Below are 27,992 nucleotides of genomic sequence, written 5' to 3'. Positions count from 1 at the left end.
GGCCCGCACCGGGCTCCCTTCGCCAGCCAGAGGCGTGCTCTGGCTCCCCCGTGTGTAGGAGCCTGCTCCTCTAGCCGGCCCTTGCTCCTTCCCCTCTGCAGAACGCTTTATCCCAGGGCACTTCTCTCGAGGAAAAAAAAAAAAAAAAAAAGGAAAATTTTCTCCGAAATAGGAGCAGCGACGTGACACCCGGCTGGGAAGGCGGTGTCGCGCAGCAGGGACACCCGGCTTGGTGCTGCCGACTCTGTGCGGTGGGAAGGAGGGCGCAGGGTCGTACGGGAACGCTGCTCGCGGCGATAACTAAAGCAGTGTTCCACGGGTTTATCTGGTTCCTAAGGAACGGATTTATAACACCCAGTCGGGAGCTGTACTGTCCTGTATATGGTTATACAGGACAATCGCAATTCTGCAAGTGATGTTATAAAAAAATCGTGCTTAAAAATGTTCTCCTTTACCCTGTTTCACTTTGTCGTCTTCCCTTCACCCTTCCCCCAAATATCAAGGGCTGAAAGTACTCTGCTTTATGTTGAAACATTGGTCAAATTGTTTAGTTTTAAAATTGTACGCAAAAGTGAGTATTTTACTTGCACCAAAAGCAGTATTTTTTTTTTTAATGCGTTTGACCTTTACACCAAATGACTCGCATCAACTGCAGTGGTCATATTTTAGCAGTTATTAAAGGTCAAATTATAAGAAGGAAGTGTTATCTGGAAGTAACTAGTAAAATCTGAAGCAACTACCAACAGATTATTTTTTTTCCCCTCCCCAAGAACGTAAACCCTCATTTTAAAAAGCTTTACTCTCTGCAGATGAGCGCGACGTTCTCTCTATGTGACCGGCTTCTCCGAAACAGAGCATGATCAGGAAATAAAGCATTTTTCCCTCTTGGCTAGTTTTGATGAAAGCTCTCCAACTTGCACATTGTGTCTGAACACTTCTTCATTCATCGCATGTGCCCACTGAAAACTGTTTTCTGTTTGCAGCATTTGAGCTGTACTATTTATAACCTAGTTGAACAATGCTAACGAGAGGCAGTAAAAGGTGTGCGCTTCATATGCAAATCACTGGCAATAATTTTGTACAATTACACTTAGTTGCTTGCATCATTATTTTCAGCACCAACATAATAATAAATTAAAAAAAAAAAAAAAACAACCAACAAAAACCAACACGGGTTTAGCAGGAGAACACTAAAGGAAAAATGTCTGCATTAGTAACACTTATTCTTAATAAAACAATTTTCTTGCTTTTGTCAACCCATGGAAGTTAATTTGTTAAAATTTTATATCAATTTGCAATAAGAGTGAACATCCCTATCTCTGCTCAGGTGCTGTAAATGGCTTTTAGATGTACTTATGCTAAGATAAGATACCTTTGCAGGAAAATAAATGAGGTTTAAATGTCTAGTGTTTCTTAACGGCTGGTGCTGCTAAAAGTCACGTTAGCAATGACTGGAAATATTTCTTACATAATTTTTTAATGAAAAGCAATTGCTTTTGATCACATTTCATTGTAGTAATAGCCATTAAGCATGTGGCATGTTTTTCAGTTCTTGTAAATGCAGGTCCCCACACCTACAATTTTTAGAAAAAAAAAAAAAAAGTTGAGATTAAATTTTCCAATTTAAAAGGCAAATTTCTTTACTGTTGTATAAAATGCTTTCACTTCTTAAATACATGGCTGTTCTCCAAGGCAGTACGGTAATTTGGGGTAAAGCATCTAGTAGCCATCAACCAGAAATGCACATTAATGCAAGCTCAGAAGGAAAAGTTCCTGTCCACCTGAAGAGCAAGGTTCAGGAGTAGCTCTCCAGTAGTAATGAGGGTAAAGAAGGAAAAGGGAAAATAGACAAAGAGGATTCCTTCCACAGAGATTTCTACAACCTGAACACTGCTACTTCCATTTAAAAAAAGTCTTTACTAAGGAAAAAAAAAAGCAAATCAGCCAGCTGATTCCTAAAGCAGCCCAGTTTTCTACACTGCTTACCAAGTTATAATTACTTTTTAAATATTGTCACAAATATTTGAATTTAGATATCTCAGTGAAGCATGAGACTATGCGACAGGACTAACGCATTATTTCTCTAAGTAACGGGCAGGATGTGGATCTGAGGGTTATGTTCACAAGAATGTATGGTTCACACTTGCTTGGGAGATGTGGACATCTTTGAGAGAAATTATTTGATGTGAACGTCTTTGAGAGAAAGGATTTCTCAGGCTGCGCTTAGCTATTTTGTAATTAACACAGAGTTTAGAAGAGCAGACCTTCGTGGGATAAAGGTTTGCTCATTCGGGGCTGGTCGTGGTGTAGATAATACAATGACTGTGCATTAAGTGAGCATTACTTCTTTTTAAATGCAAAGCTGTGAGATAGCATGCAATGGCATACAGCTCTTGGCTGAACTAACGTAAAGAGAACTCCGATTTCATTGCCAAGAGATTAAACGAGGCTTATGTTTCCAAGAGTGAAATTGCTCAGACTTGTCAGTTTTTTAACAGCTATGGATGCAACCGATGTATAAGTAAACTGCTGCAGCACAGAAGGAGATTTTAGATTGCTCACTGGGTCAGCTACTCTATTCTTGAAGCTCCGTTACATTTCTGTCCTGCTCCATCTTCCATTGCAGCTTGGATATGATTTTTATTTTAAGCTTTTATATCAAATTCTCCTTCCTCTGGTGCTCAACTGTTACATATTTGCCATCTTGCCAGTATGCTCTGGTGGTACTTCAGGCTAGAAGGTCTTTTTTTTTTTTCTTATAATGAATGTTCATTTCATCAAAACTTTTTTTTTTTTTTTTTCTGTCAGCTAATCTCCAAGCGTAAGATTTCCAGCCCACATGTGCTTTGAAATGAACTGGCTTATTTTTCAAATCCAAAGATGCCATGCGGATTCTCTATTTTGACATCCTTGGTTCAGCGAGCAATACAATTATGATATTCCTTGCCTGTCTTTGTAAAGTCTAGCTAAATAGCAGTTTTGAAAAGTTTCCAACAGCAGTTATCATTGTGCCTAAGAACAAGATGCAGTGTTGTTATTAAATAAATAAATAAATAAATAAATCTCACGTAACGATTTTGTTTCTGAGAAGAAAAACCCTGCAATTTTATTAACTGCCACTCCAAACCAGTGTTTCCCAACCAGTGCAGCATGTTGCTGGCACAACCCTCCAGCGCCGCTTGCAGCCACAGGAAGTTTGAAAATACAAATGAAGTTCAGGTGCCCGGTGCTGCTCTCCTCCGCCTGGGTTGCAGCAGCTTGCAGATGCTGCCCACAGCATGTTACTTGTTCGGTGTTGTTGCCCATGGGCCAGCGAATGACTGTGCAATGCGCCCATACATGTCCCTGCAGCCTGACAGGTAGTGAACAGTATTGAGGTATGTGAAGTTGAGCCGCTGATATACACTGTTGCCTTATTTGCCATTAAATATGTCAGGTCTTTATAACTTTGAATTGCAGGCCCTGTGGGAGGGGGCTCCCCCTTCCGCCTGCTGCACGCACCGCGGGGGCTGGCAATGCAGGGAGCACCACGAGTCAGGCAGACAGATGCCTGGTTGCTGGGGGGGGCTCATCCCTCTCCGCAAGAGACTTGTTTTCCCATGAGGGGCTTGGTGTGAAATGCGTACGATGGATTGCGGAGCGCTGGCTCTGCACACAGGAGGGCTGTTTCTCTTCCGCTCTCCTCGCCGACTCCACGACTCTGGGGTCTGGCTGCAGGTTGGCTTAGTTTCAAGGTGTGTGGCAGAGAAAAGTGACAGACGGCATACTGGTATCATAGCGGTACATACAAACTGCCAAAACTGGTGTTGAAAGTGCTTTCGACATCACATGCCGCATCCCTGCCTACCCGGTGCTGCTGCAGGCTATGGCGAGAATCTACAAGAAGGGAGCCCTGCTGAAGGCTTCGGCTTGGGTCCTTGCTTATGCCGAATGTATGCGGCAGAGGAAGCAAAGAGGCCTCTGAGTTTGGGATCACTCTTTCATTCCACGTTGCCGTACCACGCCACACCCTTCAGCATGCCGGGCCCCTGCCGCAGCAATGACCACCGCCAGTTTCACCGCTGTCGGGGGATCTCGAGCCGAGAAGATCCCCTGAGCTGACGCAGAGATGGGGCTCCCCAGGGTGAGGGCCTGGCACCCGACAACTTCTAAAGGTAAACTGCTAAGGACCCTTCACAGTCACCCTTGTGAAACTCTGCACAACCGCAAATGGTGTTTTCAGCTTTCACGTTTTTTGTGGTGTTGATGGCTGAAGTCTCGTTGCAGTTTGGTCGGGTGAGAAATGTCCCATTGTTTGCACTCAAGAGTAATGGTGATTTTCTCCAGATGAGTTCTCCTGTTGGAGCACCAGAGCTTCCTGTCTCGGTGACCTGGAATTTTCCAGAGATTGCCGCAGTGTCACGGAGTGGCTTTTGAGCCAAAGGCATGAAGGGAGAAAAATGAACATTTGAGTGAATGAGTTGTGCAGCACAAGTTCAAATGGTGAAGAAAATGGGAGTTGTCTAGCTGGGAAGACAATCTAAGCTTGCTGCCTGCATTGCCTGGAGACAACTTGGCTTGCTCCCTTTTCAGTGAATGCTGTTATCGCAACAATATGCTCGTGTTTCTTTATGCTTAGCTGAGGCCCTTCAGGTCTCCTCCTGGGCTTGGGTCCCTGGTAGCTACAATGCCTGGGGCCAGCACTATAGAGCAGAAATGAGGTGGAGTTCAAACTGGCATGTATTTTCTCAAGGGCTCTGAAATTGAGTTTGGGATTCGTTTGGCATGCTCTGGCCTTATGGTTGCCTTTGCTTAATCCCACTAAGTAAAGGATTTGAGTAAAAGCCAACTGGGATGCAGCGCTACTTAGCAGCTGGGCCAGGTGTTAGAACGTTATACCCTTTAAGTAAACCTTCAGTTAGCTTTACGATAAAGGCAGAGGGCAAATCATACCGTAAACTTCATAGTGCTAACAGACTCAGAAAAGTTCCTGGGAAGTGCTCTTTATCTCTAAGGAGTAAAAGAATTGCTAGCGGTCGAACGCTTGTCTTGGTAACAAAATGTATCCTTCATTCAAGCGATCCACCAGAGTAGTTTTAAAGTTGGTAGTTCCTGCTTTTAAGGGCTCCTTCAAAACAGTTGTCTATTAATAACAATAATAAAAAGAGCAGCCAAAGTTAAAATCAACAAACTATTGTCTGGTAGGATTATTCACCGAGTATGACACTGCGAACATGCCAAGAGCCCAAAATTCCAAATTTAGAAGAATAACCACATAAATGGGAGAATGAAATTTTAGAGAACCGTTTCTAAGGGAAACACCTAAAACCTGAAACATTTTTTAAAAATCCACTCCTCATATTGCTCAGTCTGAAGGAAACTGGAAATATCTAGTGCTGAACGGGGGCAGCAGATTTATCTGAGATTTTTTTTTTCCTGGAAAGTTGTTTCTCAGTTGCTTGACTTGCATGTTTTTATATGTGCTCTTACTAGAAGAAAAAAAAAAAAAAAGTTGGCTTGTTAGAGTGAAATGCAGTGTCACAGATAACAAAAGGTTTATCTGCAAAGTTTACAGCAAAGGTGTTTTGCCTACACGTTCAGTTGCCTTGCTACTTCTGTTTAGTGGTTCTTTATGCTGGAATCCTTCGCCCTTCATGGCAGGACCCATCCTCGGCTATTTATTTTTAATAAAGTAACACCTTTAGCCTCAGCTCTGGAGAAGGTGAGGCGATTACAAGGCAAGCTGTGTGATTTTACAAAAAAACGGAGCTATTTCATGTCCCCAGATTAAGTCCGTTGCGCAGGGAGCCCCGCCACGAGGAGCTGTCAGCGCTGGCACGCCGCCGACCCGCGTCCCCACACGCGAAGCGCACAACTGGACTTTATAGAGATACGTGGATTTTTATTTATTTATTTATTTTTAACCGTGGATTTTTATTTTTTTAACCGGCGTGCCGTGGGTGTGCGGTGTGTGTGTGGGGGGGGGCGAGCCGAGCCCGGTCCCGTCACGCCGTGAGGGGGAGGCAGCGCGGGCTAACGGCCGCCCAACGGCCGCCCAACGGCCGCGCGGGGGCCACGTGCTCGCGCGTGGGCGAGCCCCCCCCCCCCCCCAACCCCCGGCGGCGGGGACGCGCGGCGCGGGGGCGCGCACGCGGGGTCTCCCTGCGCGTCCCCGTCTAGGGGCGGAGTGGGGGGGGGTTAAGGAAGGTGTGTGTGTGTGTAGGGGGGGGGTGATAGCGCCGCGCCCCTCCCCCTCTGCCCCTGCCCCGGGGCGGCGGGTGGCGCTGGCCGCGGCGGCTCGGGGCCCGGTGTCCTTGTGCGGAAATGACACACGGTCCCGTCACGTCACGCGAGAGCGCAGCGCGCGGACCCTCGCACACAAAGGGAGCCGGGCGGGGGGCTGGGGGCCCGCGGGGGTGTGTGTGGTGCGCGTGGTGTGTGTGTGGCGGTGGTGGGGGGGGAGGACCGGGGGGGGGGGGGGGGGGCGGTGGGTCGGGGAGAAAGGCGGGCGCTCAAGCGGCGGGACCTTCTCCGGCCGCCCGCCCGCCCCCACGCCGCGACACGCCACGCCGCGCTGAGGTAAGTCCCGCACGGCCCCGGGGGGAACGAGCCGGGAGCGGGGAGAGGGAAGCTGCGGGAACGCGCCCCCCCCCCCCTCACGGCCGCGCGCACCCCCTCCCCCTTCACCCCCCCCCCCCCCTCCCCAAGTGGGTGTCGGTGCGGCGGGCGCGGGCCCTTTGTTCGCCGCCCGCACCGTTGCCATAGCGCCGCGAGGCCGCGGGGCGCCTCCATCTGCGTGCGTGAAGCGGGGAAGGGGGAGGGGGGAAGGGAAAGAGACAGCGCGGGGCGGCCGCGGCGGCACCTCCGCCTCACCTCGCTGCCCCCCGCCCCCCCCCGCCCCACCGGCCGCATGGACCCGCCCGCGCGGGGCGCTCGGACCGGAAGCGCCGCCGCCCGCCCGCCTGCCCGCCCGCGGAGCGCGGCTCCCACCGCGGAAGCGGCCCCGGCCGCCGCGTGCGGGGCGGCCCCAGCCGCAGCCCCCGCCTCGGGGCGGGGCCGCGCCTCACGGCGCCTCACGCGCGACCACGTGGCAGCCTCGGCCCGCCGTTAAACGGCCCCCGTCAGATAGCCCCCGTCATTAAGCACCCGCTCGTTAAGCACCCCCTCGCTAAACGCCCCCTCATAAAACAAGGGCCCCTCAGAAAACAACACCCCTCCGTTAAGCGCCTCCTCATTAAATATCCCCTCATTAAACGCCCCCCCCCTCAAATACCCCGTCATTAAGCACCCCCTCACTAAACACCCCCTCATAAAACACCCCTTTACTAAACATCCCCTCGCAAAACAACACCCCCCCGTTAAGCACCCCCTCATTAAACATCCCCTCATTAAACGCCCCTCCCCCCCAAACACCCCCCCTCCCAGCATCAGGCAGCCACGCAGTGTGATTATTTTTATTTATTTTTTATTTTTTTTTACCAGGTGTTTTCGTGGCTTGGGTCAAGCCAGTGCATAAAAATAACTTACTAACTTTATTATCATCTTAAAGAGGGGGTTTGAAGCGTTTGGGGATCGGATAGGGCGGTATTCTGAAGTAAAACATGAGGATAAGGGGAGGGGGTGAAGCACTGAGGAAAACGGGCTGCTTCACGCAGATCTAAAAGAGGAGAAACCAAACTAGCACGTTAATGCTGGAAATAACCTGGGTTAGCGCTACACCGACCACTGAGGTTGGCATTAGAGAAAGTACACAGGAGACGAGGAGAAAATTTCATCTTCAGGCACCACGTAGGAAAACTGTGCACTGATTCTCTTATTATCACTTTTGAACTGCATCTGTGCACACAGTTTAACATGAAACACAAAAAAGCCCCAACTTGAGAGCATGCCCTGTAAGAGCAAAATGTTGCCCTGTTGGCAAAGTGCCGTCGTTGCAGATTGGCTTCAGTGGAGACCTGAAGCTTCCTGTCCTCCTCTACTGGGCAGCAAAGGAGGTTTTCAAACTATGTTAAGTATAGGGATTTTATTGTCCATAAGGGCAAAGCTTCCAGCAGCAGCTGCTCGTTCTTTTACAGATATTTTTTTCATGGTTTTAAAACTTGCTGTGGTTGCATTTTTAGTTGGAACATGATTGTAATGCTGGAATATTGTTTTCTAAGGCACTTCGTGTTTCTTCTGTAAGTATAGGATATCAAGAATACATTTTATTGAAAACCTTCATTTTGGGGTCACTATCAGCACCCCTACTATCACAAAATTGACAGAATAGAAGCCATCTGCTCTAAGTATTCTTTATATTCTCTGTGTGCATTTTGCCCTTTGTTCAGGTAACTGAAGCAATGTTCTTATTCCATGGTTTCTTTAAGATGAGTGGACTATTTGAAATCAGATGGTATATATATTTTAATTGACTCAGTTTAGGGTGTCAGACTTGCATCTTCAACCTGCTACCTGCTCAAGTGACTTCCCATGCCTTTTCAAAATTCCTTTTCAGAAAAAAAGTCATAATTTCTAAGGAGACTTGACTGAATGCATACAAAGCACAGTCAGACGTTCAGAGCGAACAATACAGATTTCTTTCTTTTTTTCTTATCTGTTTGTTGCAGTAGCTTTAGGTGTAACTTGGCATCAGTAAGTGAAGGTGTTTCAGGTGGTAGTATGCTGACAGTGACCTTCTCCAGTTACTTATTCTGCACTTCGGGCAAATGAGGATGCTGGTGAGGTTTTCAGCAACAGGAGGATATTCAGAAAGGAAATAAAAACATTAATGAAAATTCCAGAAAGCCCAGAAAAAAAAATGTTTGTTTTGTTGTGTTTGAGAAGGCCTTGTCAATATTCTGCAAGATTTCCAGTCAAGTCACTGACCCCCTGAGCAGGAAGCAAACATTGCCTCTAGTAAGTGCACTCGAGGGCTCAGTTTTTGGAGTGGTATTTGTGTGTGATTCTGTTAAATTGAATTTGGGTGGCATTGGATTTTTAGAAGTCGAAGGAATCAAATGTACCCAAAGAATAATTGTAATAGTGAAATTACCGAACCCAGTGCTGCGGGTAGGAAGTAGGAGCTCTGACTGACTGGGCTCCCAGGCCAGACCCAGAGTTTTCAGTCATTCAGGTCTGGTCCCACGACGCAGCAGAAGGGAGAAAGGCACTTTGGACAGTCTCTCCTGGGACTGGAAGGGCTGGAGGAGCCCCCCTTAGGAGCAGGTGCTTGCTCTGGTCATTTCAGAGAGGTGGGCAGGGCTCGTTCTGAGACATGACGGACAGTACATCTGCTGTCAGCGGGCTGTCAGAGCGCTCTCCCCTCACGCCCTGCCCGCGCCTGCTTCCAAGACCACGGGCTTCCCTGTGGAAGGATCAGCCGCTTTCTGTGTTTTTGAGCCACAGGACAGCACGGGTTAGAAGGGACCTTGAAAGATCGTCGGGTCCAACCTTCACTGGAAAAGGGAGACTAAGTGAAATTATCTGGCACCCTGTCCAGTTGTGCCATGAAAACCTTCGGTTAAGAGGACTCCACCATGTCTCTGGGAAATGTGTTCCTCTGTAAAAAATATCTTACATCAAGACAAAACCTCTCCCAGTGAGACAAAACCTCTGCCAGAGCTGCCTGTACCCATTGCCCCTCATCCTCTCTGTGTGGCTCCTTGGGTACAGAGTGCCTCTGGCCTCTTTGTAGCCACCCTTTACTAGAAAGCTGTGATGAGTCCCCCCCGAGCCTTCTGCAGGGTGGGTAAAACGAAAACTCCTTCTGCCTTTCCCCATGGGGCAGGGTCTTCAGCCCTTTGATCATCTTTGTGGCCTGCCTTTGGCTGCTCTCCAGTCTGTCTGCGTCTTTGTTTTTGGGTTGTGAGGTTTTGAATTGTTTTCCCCAACACGTGCTTCACGTGAAGTGCAGGCAGAAACCCCGAGACAAGGAGCAGGACCTCAGGCTCTTTACTGTCTCATGAGTAATCGCTGTCCCTTGCAAAAGATGAGTATACACACAGCAGTTTTGGTTGGCTTCAGGAAAACCACAAGGTAATTACGGAGCATTGTTATCTTGTGATAAAGTTGTGTTGCAGGGAGGCATGTGTAAGAGAAGGAGCTGCTACTTTTTTTTTTTTAATTTCTGTTAAAAAACAAAGCAAAATAACAGCATTTCAGTGTACTGATCTTGTAAAATTTAGCCAGTGTTATCTCCTTAGACTATCAGCTTTTTTGGCATTTGCATCCTTTATTTAACTTTACTAGGCTACCTGCCTGTTAAGAGGAGTGTTCTACCTTTCACTGCATGCCGAAAGCAAAGAAATTGAACGGTGTATTCCAGGTAGGCTTTAAACACATTCTTAGTGTTGCTAGCAAACACTGTGTCAGATCTTTTGACCAAAGTGTAAACAACAATTCACATCTTCAGACACAAACAAAACTCAAGTAGAATACTTCTCACTGAAGCCTGTGAGTTTTTTGTGTGAAGCAATGTACCACCATGAGGCAATAAAAGGAATAAACGTCTCACAATACACAATGTCTAAAAAAACCTGTTACATTATTAATTGTTATTAATAATAACATATAATGAAGAAATAGAGACGTTCCTTCCAACCCACATGGGATACTAAAATAGTTAGTAGGATCATGTGCGTTCAAGAAGCAGCATCTACACATTTACCATGCATTAATGAATCGAACAGTACAATGTTTTGCAAGCATTTAAAATTAGGAATAGAAAACTTCTATAAAACTGATAACAAATTCTTATTATATTAGAGTATACTAGTTAAGATAATTAAGACTCATTTTAATTTTGTGGTATGTAATCAAAATTGCATACCGCATCTGAGCACTTTTATCCTTTCCTACATGTTTTTTATGCTACATTTTTTTCCCCAGTTGTCAGAAATTACTACACTGGATGTGGGTGTTTGTAAAGAGTTACCTTTTAGTTACAAACAGTAGAGGAACAATATTTTTCCTGTTCTTGTTTTTGTTCTGCTTTTGTTTTTTAAGTCAGTGCTTAAAAGTGATCAATCAGGCTTTCTTCAAGAATGATTGCAAGGGCAGAGAACTGCCTTGATCTTGAATTATCAGCAAGATCTCGGAGAACTGCCTTGATCCTCTATTATCAGCGCGATCTTTTCCCTTTGCATTTTGTTCACAAGACAAGTAGGAAAAACATATTCCACGGCCAACTAATTAGTAATTGTTAGGTATAAATAGGAGGAGAACGTCCATCATGGGATGATTTAAGTTAGGCTTATGATTCAATTTGCTTTTGTATCAATTATCAATATCTAAGTAACCTAAGTTATTATCGGTAACTAAGTAAGCTCTTGTGCTACTTTTTAAAGTAGCATTACACATTGTGCATTGTAGCATACGAGATGACATGAGTCTGAAATACATTTGGAGCATGATTTGCAGTTTGCTCCCTTATTCATAAATCTTTTGTACCTAAGTGTTTTAAATCCTTAAGGCTTCTATGCATATTTCAGGAGGCACATTTTTGACAGATGGATCACATTTTTTGCTCTATTTGCAACAGCAGCAGCAGGGTAGTAGTTAGCACTAAATGCACGGGGGAGCGTAAACATTCCCAAACCTCTTTTTTATAAGGCATTTTTCCAAGCTCTGGAACTTGCAGCACGGAGCTATGTGTTGAGCTTTTCTATTAGCAATGGGTATTTCCGTCTGAATGTTTGATGTTGTTACCAAAATGGTGCAACAAAATTAAGTGTCATAACCTGGGAAGTCCTTGAAATAGAGGCATGTGCCTGAGTGATGTGAGTGGGAGCAGGGATTGTGCTTTCCCTTCATTGAGCTCTCCCTTTCCCATGTCTAATCTGTTGAGAAGGGAGGGCAGGATCTGTGGGAGGGGGATTTGGGCAATAGTGACAGCCGAGGTGTGCTGGGACCCCTCTTCATTCCCAGCGCCCTCGCACCCCAGCCTTCTGTTCCCCGTCCCGCCTGCCCTCCAGCGTGCCCGTCGCCCGGTGGTGAGACCGCTCTTCTAGGATTTGGGGACCTGCAGCCTTGTCTCTGCTGCAAAATCAAGAGCAGGAAAGTAAACAAACAAGCAGCCCCACAGGTTTTCTAGCTCCCAAATAGCTCTTTAACCATAAATACCCCATGCTTATTTATGACCGTCCTCTGCGAGAGCCCTGAAGTACCAAGCGCATTCTGAAAACGGCTGTTGAGTCTCAGGCAGTAGGCCAGATGCAGAGTAGCTCCTCGTGTAGCAATCTCAGCAGAAACCTGGTATCTAGAAGCTGTAAACACCTTCAGGTTCAGCTGGTAGCTGAGTGGGATTTCGGGATCTTGCTGCAAGTCTCAAGATCACAAATCAAATGCTTAGACTGGTGTCTAGAGTTAGACTAATGCGTGTTTAATGTATTTGAAGTAGCCTGAACGCGGAACAGGAGGGCACAGTGCTATCTATCAGATCAGTTCCCTGCAAATAAGCTCATCATACGTTAGGTTAAAAAGAATAGTATTGTTTTTTCAAATCATTTCAAATCTATTCACTTCTGTTAGAAAAACAAAGCTTTAAACAAAGCTTCTTACTTTAAGAAGACTCCTTTTTGGTTCATCTTTTTTAACCATTTCAGAATTGTAAGGGTGAGCCTAGAGGACAGAGGGGAACGCCTGTGTCTTCTTCCCAGGTGAGGGCTGGCACCACGCAGGCTGCACTTCATGCCTCCTCGCTGTCACCCAGAGGTACACGTACCTGCAGTACCAGCACTGGTAGCTATCAGTTTAGACGGGAAGGTGAGTGCCTGCTGATAAGTCAGGAAGGTATTTCTTTTGGGGACGCTGATCACATGGAAGTTACAAACTGCGTATTGTTGTTGAGAGTTTTCAAACAGACAAAACGTAGGCAGCAAAGTCTAATGATCTGTTGTTCACGTTCTGGGAATAGGGTCCATTTACCTCTTCTTCCCTGGGTGTTGAATTTGTCCAGGTGCTACACATCTCCCTGTCCATCCTACGTGAGGTAGGTTTAGCTAATGGCTGTACTAGAAACAGACTGCCTCTAATCAGTAGCGGTCTCTTTGGGAGAGAAAGTGAGAGCACTGGCTGTTCGCTTCATCTTTAGTGTTTGGAGGTGCACGATCCATCACCAGGGTTATAAGAGTTATTCTTTCAGACTGTTTTACTGTAAGCATAAAAAAGAATGTGTCAGTTTACCTATTCTGAGCCTGTTGCATTAGGTGTTTCTAAAAGGTTCGCACGTTCTTTGGAAATGAACTCTTTATACAAGATGGACACCAGGAAAGGCTCCTAAAATAATTCACTAATTTCAATATTTACAGGCAAAACTCTAAAACTTGAACTTTTGGGTTTATGTTCATAATTCATAAAATGTGATTTTTTTTGGTCAGTTTAGGTGGAAATACGAGAAGTTTCAGCAAAAATTTAGACATACATGTGCACAGCCAGCTCCAGTCGACTTCGTTAGCATCAAGATCTGGCTGTTAAGGTGCCCGCTCCTGCAGGTGTTGGCATGATTTGGACCCCTGCGTCCAGGCCCCCATTTCACAAGATGCAAGCCCGGCGGTGTCCCAGCATGACCGTGCTGCTCGGAGCCTGGCCTGATTGCTTGCCTGCCCCGTTTCTTCTCTGAATTAGGAGACAAGTGACCCAACAGAAAAAGAAGTGAATTATTTTCCGTCAGTTTATCGAGCTGAAAGAGCTCGGTGGAGGTGGGGTGAGCAGCCATGCCTGGCAGGGGGAGCAGATGGGACGGCGTGGCAGGAAACTACAGGGGCAGCTGACTCCTGTCTCTCAACAGAAGTTGCTGCGTGTGCTTAATTTTCTCATAATACCTAAGTTCTTACAAATACCACAGAAGATAGGAAAACAGATAGGAGAGAGATTACTAGGGATCCCAAAAAGGAAGAGGTTGGAGCTCATGCTTTGTTTGACACCCAAGAGCTGAAATACGAAGTCCAGTATTTCCTGGGTTCATCCAATCTGACACTTCTTTACTATCTGCTTTTATTTTCATTCTGGCAGTTTTCAAATAAAAAAGCTTCAAGTAGTAGCACTACGTTTCAAATACATGGAACAAAACGTTCTGACTTGATATTATTTGACCTGAGTTGGGGATAGCTTGGCCTGCCCGATGTTGTGTCCTTTAGAAAGTTAACAGTTAACCAGGGTATGCGCTTTGCTTCAGTTTTCACTTTTTTGCAGTTTTAAACAGTGATTATTCAGAGCCTCATTTATCTTCTCGTTACAATTTGCTTCTGTTTTCTTAGTATTCTCCTAAAGCATTCTTCCTTTTTGGATAGCAGCAGTAGCAATAGTTACAAGACAAATACATTTCCATATATCCTCTCCTAAATATTTTGTGTTGTTCCCCCCGCCCCCGCTTTTATATTCTGTTCTTCTGGCTCTGTGTTTACCAGTACACCAGCTAGCAGTGATCTGCTCTGATAGAGCTGTCCAGGATTCGGCTGGAAGACCTGAGCGGTTTGATTTCTGTCGTAGAGCACTCGGCAGTAGCAGCAGCTGGTTTGCTTGCTTTCACCTTAGGCCCTCATGTAAAAGATTGTGTCTCACAGTTCTTGGGCGCTTCCCCATTTTGGTTTTGTACCACGTCCCTTGGAGCTAAGCCTGATGCAGTGGACGGAAGGTCTGGAAATTGAATGTCAGTGTATCTCGGATATCAGGGCAAAACATGAACTGCTAGTATAGTGTGCTTTTCTTAAAGTCCAACATAGCTTTTTGATGGTGCTGTACAAAATACAATGTTTTCGTAGGATTTTTCATACAGGACTTCAGTGGCTGTGTCTAAATTCATAAATACTATTGAGCTAGTAAGGCTGGGTATTAGTCCTCACCCGTTCTTACCCGGTGGTTCAGCAGTTGGTGTGGGCCCCTACAGAACTTCTAGAAATTTAAGCAAAGTGATTTTAGTACTGTTAGGCTGGCATAATTTGTGTGTGGATCAATTCATAAATGCAAGTCCCAAAAGAGGGGATTATGGCAGGTAGGAGGAGGTATCTGAGGGGTTTATAGTAGCTCCGTGTACAGCTGAGGGATACTTTTTCTGGTGATGAGATGAAGACAATCTCACGTTATCCTCTTAAGGATGCCCTTTACAAGGCTGTATGTAAGGGCCATGTTGAAGACGAGTGTGTCAGAGGATATTTGGGTTTCTGGAGTGGCCCAGGATGAGCAGATTTTAACTTCATGCATCTTTTGTTTGGATGTGTGCTACCTGTTGTGGTCAATTGTACTAAACCTTACTCTGAATGTGATCTCATGCTTACCATTAACAGCCATCCATGGGTGACAAAGAAAAAATAAATTCACAGCTACTCAATATTCAAATGTTTTTATTTTTTTAACAATATTGTGAGGTTATTTTTTTTAAAGTATTCAACACTATTTGAAAATAAGGGAAAGTGTTTTTTTTCCTAAAACATACCGTCTTCCCCCTCCTTACTCAAATCTCTTATTTAGATTTCATTGTAATCCTCACTCATAGGCTGTGTGTACACTTTTGATGGGTTGTTTGCTTTTATTCACCTGCTCCAGCTAGAAACAAGCCTCTCTTCCTAGTAATACCGACAAATTTCAGGCCTTGGTTAAAGGATAGACACAAACAGTTGAAATAAAACTGTACGAAGAAGGAATCTAACTGTGGAAATTGTAAAGTAATAATAATCCGGCCAAGTAAACATAAGGCTGGGCGTAGATGAGCGTGAGTGGTGTGTGACAGTTTTCCAGTCACCAGTTTACCAGTTGAGAGTGTCAGGTTGCAGCTGTGTGTGTACCTCCTGAGGGCCAGGGAGCTCTCAGGTTGTTTGCTTTGCAGATCTCCGAAAGACTTAGAATATCTTTTGGGAACATGTCCGCAGACTGATGTTTATCCCGAGTAATTATCCAAATTAGTTTTCAAGGAAACAGAAATAAAACTGAGTCTTGCATATGAGAAGTAATGCTAAAATCATGCTAGGATAAGACAGATTATTTTCTTTTCCTTACAAAAAAAAACCACAAAACATTCTTACATTATTTAGAGGCTGTTGGCTTACAGTAAGAAAAAAGGTAGTTACTGCAGATCTACAGGTTGCTCAGTTCCAATTAATGCAATCTGTATCAGAAGATCAACGATTTTAAAGTGAAACCTTATTCCAGCATATGTATATTCCACTTTATGATGAGTTTTACTTTTGCTATGACTCTGGGTCACCCACAATGACTGCATGAAAACATTTGACTGTAATAAGAAGTGGTAACTTAGTACAGGATGGAGAATTCAATACAGATAACTTTCATTTCTGTGCTGCCAAGATACTTTATAAAGATGGTTAAAACAACTTTCTCAATACTGGAAAATCACACGTTGTTTTAAATAACTTCCTAGCCGTCGTGTGTTGTCTGCGGCCGAGTTCACGTGTTGACAGGTCTATGGCTGGCAATGAAATTTACTGAAAATCCCTAGTTACTGCAAAAGTCCGTATCCATGGGCTGTTAACGCCCAATGGCTGTGGAGTAAAAGTAATTACCAAAACAGATGTAGGTGTGTCCGGATTCCAAAGATGCTGATACCTGGTTTTGTATTTTTGTTTTGTTTTTTAGTGAGATAGAAGATGAATTCAGCTGAAATCACTGATGATGACGAAGGTAAAATATTGTACCACTGTGTAACTTGCAATCAGGCAAAAACAGTTGTTGAATGGAAACCTTGTAACCTGACAACGAATGCACTTGGATCAGGACAAATTAATTTAATGGTTTTTGAAAAGCTATCTAAAATACACCATTATCTTTTTTACTCATTATATTTTCTGCTCTACATCCTTCCTCCCCCTCCAAAATATCTTCCTACTGTAACTTTATTTGTTTATACTTTAGACTCTTCTTCGGGGAAGAAACTGTCATTTACTGGATGACTGTTTGGTTCCTAGCATAATAAAAGCTTGACTTTGGGGTGGCCTCAGCATACACTTATTGTGCAAGTCATAAAAAAAAATGATGTTCTTCAAAACACATTTTCATAAAAAGAAACAAAACACAAAAGATTGTATTAAGGCTGTCATGGTTTTCTGGAGAGAGTGCTTTATCTTTCTAAACCTTCTCTTTTTCCAGTAAAAATTCCTAAAAAAAATATTGTGAAAGTAGAAACAGAAAATGAAGATGAAGCTCTAGACTGCTCGGTAACATCCAGATCTTCTGAGAAACACTCACTGGATGGCGCAGTTACTTGCCTACAGGATTCCAACAAACGGAAACAGACCTCACTTGGTTGTGATGGTTCAGGGAGCCAGCAAGATGTCTTACCCAGTGTGAAGAAAAGACGCTTTACACAAGAGGTGACTTCTCTATACATGACTGTGTGATTTTTCTGTTCATATTTTATAGGCTAAATTCATTGCTGTTATAAGCAAAATGCAAGTCATTTAACTAGATTTGCATTAATAATGAGTCTGAGTCAAATATGGCTGATCTTGACCCAGTTCACAAACAATACTTGTCTGGGCATTTCTTAACGTGGGAGCAATCGTATCTATGAAATACATTTACAGGTTAATTCATTCATTTGAAGTATATTTTTGTTGCTTTTCAGAGAACATAGGAGCAGCTAGGGATTTGGATTGACTGAGTATGACTCTGAGTACAGTCCCTCTCATGTCACACAGTCCTTCAGCTGGATCCTCAGTGGTAGCATCAGGGCTGTAACTCTCTTCTTTCCGTGACACAGATGTCAGTGAGACGAGCATAACTTTATGTATTACTTGAACAGTAAAAATTCAGGGATGCAGAAGACTTCAGCATACCAAGAATGGAATGTATTACAACTTCTTCAGCATCCCAGTTGTGACAATCCAGACGTTTGTCCAGCCAGTGAAGGAGATTCCAAATCTCTTCAGTTATCGCCTTCTAGTGTTTCACCTCCCTAGTGATTGGAGACGTTTTCATTAATCTTTGTTGAAACTGAGCAGGTTTCTCTTTGTCCTTGTTCTTTCCGGTAGGGAGAGCAGTGACCATCTGTTCCTAAAAAAAAGTCTTTTGCACGTGGGAAAACTGGTGTGATGCCGTCCACCCTTGGCCCTTCCTTTTCTAGACTAAAATTCTGTCTCTTCAGCTCTTCTTCAGGAGTCACCTTATATTTTTGTTGTTCTCTTTGAGATTCCCAGAAGGGTAGTGGTCAGTGTTGGATAGTCAAATCTCTCCTAACACCCTCTGGAACAGTATAATGACCTCCTGTTTTTCACACTCAGCACTTTATTAAAATAACCCAGATTCAAATTCATCCTCTTTTGAATAACTTCAAGCCCCGGGTTATATTTAGTTTATGACCTACTCTAATGCACATATCCTTTTCTGCTGTTCTGCTACTTAGCCAGTTACTCTGTGTTGTGTTTGTGCATTTCATTTCTCCTTTCTAGCCATAGCTCTTCATATTTGTTTTTCTTGACTGTCATCTCTGTAACTTCTTGGGGCTCTGTTTTTATTCCTGAGTTCCTGTGGTAGGTAGGTTTTAATCTTATAACACCGTTTCTTTCTTTTTTCCTTTCTCTTTACTTTTTGCAATTATTTTACTTACAATAGAAATCCTTAAAGAGCTGCATAATGGTCTCTGAACTCTGCTTTCTTTGTATTTCACTGTTTGCCTTTAATACATTTTAAAAAATTTGTCTGAAATGAATTATAACCTTGGATTTATTGTATCAGAAAGTGACCCAGTAACAATGATGAAAAATCATTCTTGACTGACCTCAGTGAATCAGCATGTTTACTTAAATTAACAACCAGAAATAGTCCTCAATGCTAACAACGTTTTTAAAGTGCACTGCTTTTCTAGTACCAATATTTTGTTTCAGTTGATGACTTCATTAACTATTTCTGTTTAAACAGATAACAAGATATTTTGGAGAATATTGTGCTCGTAGTGTATTTTTACTACATATCACATAGGCATCTGTATAGGATATAATTAGAGCTGTACTTTTTATGTTATATAATTATTCTATTGGGTTGGTGATTATATTACCGAATGACTTCCTATGAGAAGACATTAAACTTTTTTTTAATCATTCTGATTGTCATTTCAAAATCAGAAAATATTTGTCCCTAAATTCCTTTAAAATAATTTTAAAAAATCCCAAGTAGGAGAATATAAATTAAAAAAAATGCAGAAGACATTTGCAAATTCTTATGTATTTGATAGATTTTAAAAATACTTTTCTTGCTCAAATATATTTATTCTTCTTTATTTGTATGCTAGAGTATTATGTTCTGTGTTTTTACAGATATTGGGACTTTGTTTATAAAGTGTGATAAAGCTCATAAATTACCTGGACTTTAACAGTGAGGAGAGCAATAGCTAAACAACTTTTAAAACTTGGCTTAGGACTCCAAGAGATAATGTGAGAGATTATTTCATAATGAATTATATTGGTCAGTGTTTACCAAAATGCTGCATTTTGGACATTTTCAAAGAACGTATATAAAACAAAAATTTGCTATGCAAATGTGGTGTATAAAATAGCACAATATTATCTATATTGAATCTTATAAAAAAATCTCTTTGGTTGTTTTTTGACCGTACATTAAAACTGATCATCTTAAATGGAAGTGGTATTATCTGAAATGCAGTAAAGACACTGAAGGCACTAAAGATCAGTGTCTTTAAAAATTACAGACAGTTAATTTAAAATATTAAATACTAGGGTAATTGGAGAGTTGAAGAAAAGCCCCATATTTATGCTGTGAATAGTGCTGTTCCCAGATAGAAACTGTATAAAGACACAATAATTGAAAGCAAAAGGGAAGGACGATGAGACTGCTTCTGAAATAGGAAAGGCTTAAACGTAGGCCCAAATGTGTTGTCATCTGTTAGCCGAACGTTGACTGTGTGCTTCTGAAATGCAGATACCCAAATCCCTTCCGCAGCCAGATCCAAACGTTGCGAGCTGCCTTAGTGCAAGGGCAGGAGTTCTGCAGCCGTCGCAGCAGAGGTCGGCCGTGGTTCTTGGCATGAATGCAGCTTTTGCTCCAGAGCACCGCATCCAGATCCGAGAACGCAGCCTTTCAGAATATTCACTGTCAAAGTGCCATAAGATGCTGCAGTCAACAATGTGTGCTGGTTAATACACATTCCAATATCGCTTTATCCTGGCTCTGTGTATGGGGTGTGCAGTAATAGAAGGTACCCTCACATTGCCTAGATTTATTGTATAATTAAATAAGAAAAAAAAAAAAGGCAGCAGGAGTTCTGAAGTGAGCTAACAGACTGTTGGTGACCTTGGCAAGCTATTTAGTAAAGGATCTGAATGAATCATGCTCTGTCTGTGAGTGAATATTTGGAATATTCTCTGTAAACAGGAATGCTAGCAGAAAAAGCTAGCTGCTTAGGTAAAGAGATTTCACTTGGTATCAAAGAAGTATATTCTCCAGAATTGGAATTCTGTTTTGTTCTTTTGATCCAAAATGGTTAAAGAAGTTTGTAGCTCAGCCTGGGTGTCTGACTAGGCAGCAGAACAGCCCGTGGGTCCCTATTGTCCGAGGAGATTGTCATGACCTGCTTTCAGGTGATGTCCGCTTGGGAGAGCTAACTTACCATCTGGAAATGCCTCTGTTTCTCCACTGACAAGCACAGGGCATCTGTGCTGACTGCAGGGCCAGAATAGGAGCCTACGATTAGCTGGGAGCAATTTGGATCTGTCAGCCTCTTGTGTTTTGGTATAAGTCACAGCGACCTGATTTCAGTGGGGTATATCATACCTCTTGCTGGGGTAAAAGCCACACTTGAGGTGCTGGTGGTGGGGTACCCCAATTCTGGCTTCTTGCTGTCCCCATAACAAATGTGATCTACAGTCTTCCAAATGGGACCTGAAAAGTCAGGTGTCCTAAGCACCACCGCTGCTAAGGATTGTGTGCACCGAGAAATACATTGCCTTTATGTTACGCTTTCATTTGCCATCTGTCCATCCACACATCTCTGAGTGCACACACGAATTTTCATGTGTAGGGCTGCACGATGTGAATGAGAGCAGAATTTGGAACCGCAACTCCAATTTCATTGGGTTTGCTGGTTCCTAATCTTGGAGTGAAAAACAGCTTGTTCTGTTTGAGCATGCATTGCTTTAGAAATTGAAAAGTAATTAGATTCAGTTTGTCTCTGGAGTAGGCAGATGCCAAGTATGAGGACACATAGGGACCGGGCTAATTTTGTGGGTGTCACGGTTCTGTTTTTCAGAAAGGAACATTAATTCGAGTTCCTCATTGTAGGATGTAGTGGGGTCTTTGCTAGCATTTCAAATTGTTCATGGCTCTCAGCTCAGACCTCAAGTCTGTGTTCCATTCGTTTTAATACTTGAATGCAAATTCTGTATTTTTTAAAATCTAATTAATGTTCTGCGGAACAAGCCAAGCCAAAATGTTTTAGTACAGTCTTTTCTAAAATCTGTGAATGTTTTCTCATGTTTGGATTCTGTATGGTGAATTTTGATTATGTTGTATCTACTTAACTTCATAAGAATTATTTGCAATATCCATCTGTTTGAAAAAAAAAATAAATCCCCAAGCCCTGCATATTTACTGCGAGTTGATGAAAATGCTTGCTTCAGATTTCAAACAGTGAGGTAGAGTTAGAAATGATCGAGAACATGAATTTCTTAAGAGCTGACTCCTGTTTTTTATATAAACTATTTTGAAAATTGTAAAGCCATGAATCTAAATTTCTCTGCCTTTCAGAAATAAAGAGGTCTTAATTAAGCTTCCCTTTTTAAAAAGTCAATATCAAGATAATCCTAACTTTTTAAAAAAATGTTATTTCAATAAAATATTTTTAAAAATTACATTCTTAGAACTTTTTAAGAGTTGTACACCATTATAAAGATAAGACAAACAACAACAACAACAAAGAAAAACACAGTATAAACTTTTCACATCAGAAAGAAGAGAATAATAATAATTTTGGTGTCTTTGTGGTGTAGCCTTTATGTTATTTTCAAAACCTAACCTAAAGAGAGTGCTAGAAACATTAAATGTAGGTGGTGGAGGCAGTGGCAAGGTCACAGGACGAGGAGTCAGAAAATCTAGATTCTATTCTTGGCTCTCCTGCTGACTTGTTGCCACCCAAGTCCTCTACAGCTCAAGATTCTCATGCACAAGGTGGAGCATAATGATACTTAATTTGGGAGAGTATTTAGAGCTCTGTGGGTAAAGAGTGCTAAGGATTATAGTTGAATTTATATCTTATGGTGAAAGCCATGAGACAAGAGAAAATGAAAAAGACAAACAAATAAGACTTTACCTTATTTTTGTTGATGTATTTTTCTAGTGAGTTTATTAATTTGATATGTGTAACAAATAATTTTCATGTAACAGTGCCTGCTTAAGGGGCACATGTCTATAGGTAGTATTTCTAAGGCAGTCTTACTAATACAATATTTGTTCATTCAAAGGGCTGCAATTCAAACATGAAGAACAGAGACGCTGGCTCGCCCACTCAGGTAAATACAGAGCAGCCGAGCAAGAACAAGAATCCTAATATAACGTGGCTCTGTGAAGAAGAACCCTTCAGTGACATAACCACTTCGTCTTACAAGAAACCTCTCTATGGCATCTCACACAAAATTACAGAGAAGAAGAACCCCGCAGGAGCGGAGCAGTTTGCCTCTTACGACCTGTATGAAAAAATCAATCCCAGCAGTCCCTCGCATCTTCGGACTCTGAATGACCAGCGCAAGAGGGACTCTGCTGCAGCCATCGCCGCAGCAGCTGCTGCTGTAGAGTCTGACCCAAATATATATTCTTTGATACAGAAAATGTTCTACACGCTGAACACCCTCAATTCCAATATGACTCAACTTCACAGTAAAGTTGACCTGCTGTCTCTGGAGGTGAGCAGAATTAAAAAGCAAGTCAGTCCGGTGGAGTCCGTTGCAGATTTCAAGCCTCCCCCCGAGTACACGCTGACTTCTGCAGAGCTCAAACAGATCATGGATCAAAGCACGTCAGGGGGAGACCTGGCTTGCCGGTTACTAGTGCAGCTCTTCCCAGAGCTCTTCAGCGACGACGAGTTCAACAGAAACTGCAGCACGTGTGGCTTTCTTAACAAAAGGAAACTTGAATCTCTTCATCTGCAGCTTATCCGTAACTATGTGGAAGTTTGTTATCCTTCTGTGAAGAATACAGCTGTCTGGCAGGTGGAGTGTTTGCCTCAAGTCAATGATTTTTTCAATAGATTTTGGGCTCAAAGGGAGATGGAAAATAGTCAGCAGAGTGTGCAATCGTCTAGTTTTTATGATACTGAGCAGGTAGAATCCTCTCATTTTATTGACGATAAAGAGCAGGAAGAAGCTTTGTCCTTGGACAGGAGTAGCATCATTGCCTCAGATTACATTCTGGATGCTCAGGATCTCAATGAATTTTTAGATGAAGCTTCTTCTCCAGGGGAATTTTCTGTTTTTTTGTTACATAGGTTGTTTCCAGAACTCTTTGACCACAGAAAATTAGCTGAAAGGTACAGCTGCTATGGAGACTCTGGGAAGCAACTGCTGGATCCTCATCGGCTTCAAATAATCCGTAGGTACACTGAAATTTACTTTCCAGACGTGCAAGAAGAAGAAGCCTGGTTGCAGCAGTGTGTTCAGCGAATAAACGAGGAGCTTGAAAATACGTATATGGATGGAAGTGAATGCGATCAGTTGAGAGATGACTGTTACGATTCCTCTAGTTTACCAGATGATGTATCCATCATAAAAGTGGAAGATAGTTTTGAATACGAAAAACCCGGTAGACGCTCAAAAAAAATCTGGCTTGTGCCCATTGACTTTGAGAAACTTGACTTTCCCCCTCCTGATTTTGATGTCCCTGTCCCAGATTATCTGTTGAACAAAGAACAGATTAAAAACATATATGAAAGTAGTCTTTCCATAGGCAATTTTGCCTCTCGATTGCTTGTTCTCTTATTTCCCGAACTGTTTACGCATGAAAACTTACGGAAGCAATACAACTGTAGTGGGTCTTTAGGCAAGAAACAGCTCGATCCCACTAGAATTAAATTAATTCGACATTACGTGCAGATACTGTACCCGAGGGCAAAGAATGACAGAGTGTGGACGTTGGAATTTGTTGGGAAGCTTGACGAGAGGTGTCGGCGAAGAGACACGGAGCAAAGACGCTCGTACCAGCAGCAGCGGAAGGTCCACGTGCCGGGGCCCGAGAGGAGGGAATTTCTCAGCTATGCAATAAACCCCGAAAGGTTTCGAGAAGAGTTCGAAGGGCCACCGCTGCCACCTGAAAGAAGCAGCAAGGATTTTTGCAAGATACCACTCGATGAACTTGTTATTCCTAACCCAGACTTCCCTGTGCCTTCTCTGTATTTGCTGTCTGATAAGGAGGTGAGAGAGATAGTACAGCAGAGCCTTTCAGTTGGAAACTTTGCTGCCAGGCTCCTTGTAAGACTCTTTCCAGAACTCTTTACTCCCGAGAATCTCAGACTGCAATACAACCATTCAGGTGCTTGTAACAAAAAACAGCTTGATCCTATCAGACTGAGACTGATCCGTCATTACGTGGAAGCGGTTTACCCCGTGGAGAAAATGGAAGAAGTATGGCATTATGAATGTATACCGAGCATTGACGAAAGATGCCGGCGTCCTAACAGAAAAAAGTGTGATATACTGAAAAAAGCAAAGAAAGCCAAGAAGTGACAGGCTCTTGAAATTCCTAAGACTTTGACCACTAAATTATTGTCAGGATGATGCTTTGTTTTAGCCTGAGGGGCCTGTCAGGGGCTGGGGTTGCTCAGCATCTAGGACAGTTAGGCACTAAGTTTGTTGCATTTTAACATGCGTGTTGCATCTATGTGGGCACTGCAGCAGTGGGAAGTGGCTTACTACATTTGTACATGGGTGAAGATCACAAGTCATCGGTGACAGAGCTATTAATGACTCGTTAAGAGCACGACCTTCACTGGTGCAAATACATATATTGAAACTGTATTATTCCACTCCCCATTTCTGCATCTTCCTTTTTTATCACTTTCTAATAATAAAGATTTTTTTTTTAAAAAAATCATTGTGCTCTTCAGGGGCAGTTTTTCATTTTACACTTATAAACAGTCATGTTAGTTCTTTTGGAGTTTGAAATTTAAATTTAATTTAAATTTACTAGTCTAGTTGTTTTTGAAAGTGCCATATTCATTGAAAATCATTGGAATGTCTGACTTGACTTCTGCAGTAATTGCAGCTTTACGTTTGTTTTGTTCTTGACCATACTGAGATACTGAAAGTAGTAACACTGTGTCAAAGAATGGATCAGAGTGATGTAATTTCCGTTTTTGACTGTTACCCATGTTTTGTTTCTAAACATTCTGAGAATTGAACTATTGAAGAATTAAGATGTGAGCATGGACACAATGTGAATGTTTCTTTATGTTTCTTTATGTTGACACCGCAAGCTTGATCCTGCCCCTGTGAGTTTTATTTTTTGCTCAGTGTCACTGCTGGCACGACTAAGGATGGCTTGTGCGAGTAAAGCCAGCAGCACAGCCCCAGGCCTATACCCGTGGAATGTATTGCCATTGCCTGCTTGCCACTCTATTTGCAAAATGCCAACGACAACAACAACATAATAAGCAACAAGAACTTAGAAAAATTTTAGACCTTACTCTCTGTCAAAATCATGATTCCAAAGGTTTCCAGCGTTAATAATGAATTGAATATATAAAAATTGCAAAGATTACATGCAGAGATTGGTTCTGCGATGGAATTGAATGCTACAGGGTCCCCACGTATGAGCTGTGGTAATGTAACTCATGGTTTGCATCAGTGCAGCGCCATCTGGATTTTTCAGGTGTAGGGGTACTGAGCTCCCTCACTTCGCAAAATTGATTTAGTGTAATTAGTATCTATTTGGAGACATAATTGTGTATGTATAACTTAGGTTCATACAGTCAAGTTTGCATCATTAATATGTTCAAGTGTAACAGAGACCACCCAGAACCCAGTGTGACTCTGCTGTATGATTTGTCACTGGAGAGCACTGCTTTAAAACTAGTTTTCCTCTTTTTTTTTTTTTTTTCCCTAAATACTGAAATAAATGAAATAGGGAGTCAGACATGAATTTTTAAGTCAGTAGGGACGGTGATTGCTTACTGACCATCACTGGAACACCTTGGAGCAATTGTTGACGTTCTCTGTGGTCCTTTTTTGTTGTTTACTTAGGTGGGTCATAGAATCAAATTCTGAGTCTGTTCCAGTGTAATGTTCTATTTTAGCATTTGTAAGAAAGTACAAAATAATTGATATTTTTACTTCGGATTTTTAGAATTTATTGTTCTTAGAGTCATATTGATCCCTCCCTTTAAAAAGCAAAACAAAACATTTTGTCCTAATGGCAAGTATTAGCAAAAGTATATCATGTTAAACCAGGAATAAATCATAATAGATGGTAGCATTTGCTCGTTTTCCCCATGTGCTAGCAACATTCTGAAAGAATGTATGAAGAAAGTCATGAATGTACTAAATAATACACTGATACTGTTTATATCCATTTAAATGCTTCCTGTTGGTTTAAATAATAGCAGACCATGCACAAAATGGATATCAGAGCAAATACGGCTATAATAAAATGAAAACATTTTACCAAAGATAAAGAACTGATACCACAATGTCTGCATCTTTCATTTTAGTGCATAAATTTAGCAAATTGAATGTATCAGAAACCAAGACTTTCTCTTGTAATTGTATGCTACCTAGCACCTCTGTGAATTTTTTTACATGCACTTTTATGGGAGACATAAACTGGCAGAAAATAATCAACAGCCTCTTAATTTTGTGTTGTTAATGCCTGACCAGAAGGTAAGAAATATGAAGCGCAGGTTTTCTTTGTAATTTTCTTATCTTAATGTCATGCATGTTTTACCACTAAGTGATGTTGAAGCTCCCAAATGAAGTCGATAGATGTTAAACTTTTGTACAATTGACAGATGTTACTAGCTAGCATGCAAATTTGAGACATACTGGCTTTTACTGTAGGTGTGGATATTTTAGAATATTTTGAATCACCCTCTCCTGATAAGGCACAATCAGTCCATTTATCTTATAGACTAATTAGTGCAAAAGAGATTTTCACCTTTTGAAATGGCATTTTCAAAAGTGGGTATGGAAAGATCCTCACTGTTTTTTCTCTGAACTTCTGTGTAATTGCTGTGTACATTCCTTTCATCTCACTGTTCACAACCTTTCATGATTTGTTTGATTGTATGCTTTATGACCGATATCAAGAAAATACAGACGTATGGGTAGTGACGTAGCTCACTAAAGCTCACCCTTGCAGTGCATCTGAAGTACAGCCACTTCATCCAGTTGGTCTGTCCTGTAAATAAATTAAAGTTATATTATTTTCATACAAGAGGAATGTTGTCTGGTGATTGCCTGACTACAGTTACACGAGCAGGACTTTTTCCCTATAAAGTCTGTTACTAAGATCTGAGATAAACTTAGCTAGTCAGATTGACTACATACTTGAAAATACCCTGCTTTGCTGCAGCCATTTCTTTCTGTCTTTCAGAGTTCTTTTGTTTAAAAGAGCAAACTTGCCCTTTCGAAATAGTAGGAATATTGCTAGATACTTAAATGTCTGGAACATACACACACTAACTCCCTGTAGGTGGATGTTACTTTCTGCCTCTTGGGTCAGAAGATCCTGCTGAGGTGAATATTGTGTCTCTGTCTACCTATAATTTAAATGTATCACCTTTGGATAAGCACCGAATAGCTCGCCTCTAACAGCTTTCTGAAAGAAAAAGTGTAATACCTCCTAGCTGCGTGTTTTTGCGTCTTTCCCATCCCACACAGATTTAAACCTTGTTTAGAAGCATTGTAAAAGATGTAAAACAAAACGTCAAAAGGGAGATCAGGTACACGTTAATTTATTGCCCATTAACTGTACTCAGCTGTTAACAAGCTTTCAAATGAGGAAGAGCTCTACTTGAAGTCAGCCACTTTGTTATGCTTAATGCATCATAGCCACCCGTGTTTCATGTTCCAGGAAATTAATATATATAT

At 42.4% G+C, this 27,992-nt stretch overlaps 1 protein-coding gene across 9 annotated transcripts in view; it reads left to right on the top strand.

Moving 5' to 3' along the window:
* The window catches only part of BEND3 (BEN domain containing 3), a 151,161-nt gene extending 123,833 nt beyond the window's left edge, over window positions 1-27,328 (top strand). The window contains exons 1-4 of one of the 9 annotated variants that reach the window (XM_083830171.1): window positions 6,452-6,558; window positions 16,546-16,590; window positions 17,056-17,279; window positions 22,380-27,328. In XM_083830171.1, the coding sequence (XP_083686297.1) occupies window positions 16,557-16,590; window positions 17,056-17,279; window positions 22,380-24,632 (2,511 nt within the window). In that variant the 5' untranslated portion in view covers window positions 6,452-6,558; window positions 16,546-16,556 and the 3' untranslated portion in view covers window positions 24,633-27,328. Of the gene's footprint in view, window positions 1-2,808; window positions 3,006-6,451; window positions 6,559-12,565; window positions 12,721-16,545; window positions 16,591-17,055; window positions 17,280-17,537; window positions 19,338-22,379 lie in introns of those variants that run through there. The other 8 variants (XM_083830174.1, XM_083830175.1, XM_083830176.1 and 5 more) reach the window with 8 other exon arrangements.
* The last annotated feature ends 664 nt before the right edge of the window (window positions 27,329-27,992 follow it).

This window comes from Anser anser (genome assembly GCF_964211835.1).
Source record: "Anser anser genome assembly, chromosome: 3".
NCBI classification, from domain to species: domain Eukaryota; kingdom Metazoa; phylum Chordata; class Aves; order Anseriformes; family Anatidae; genus Anser; species Anser anser.
Note: the sequence above shows the minus strand (reverse complement) of the source record. Positions and strands in the feature narration are given on the sequence as shown.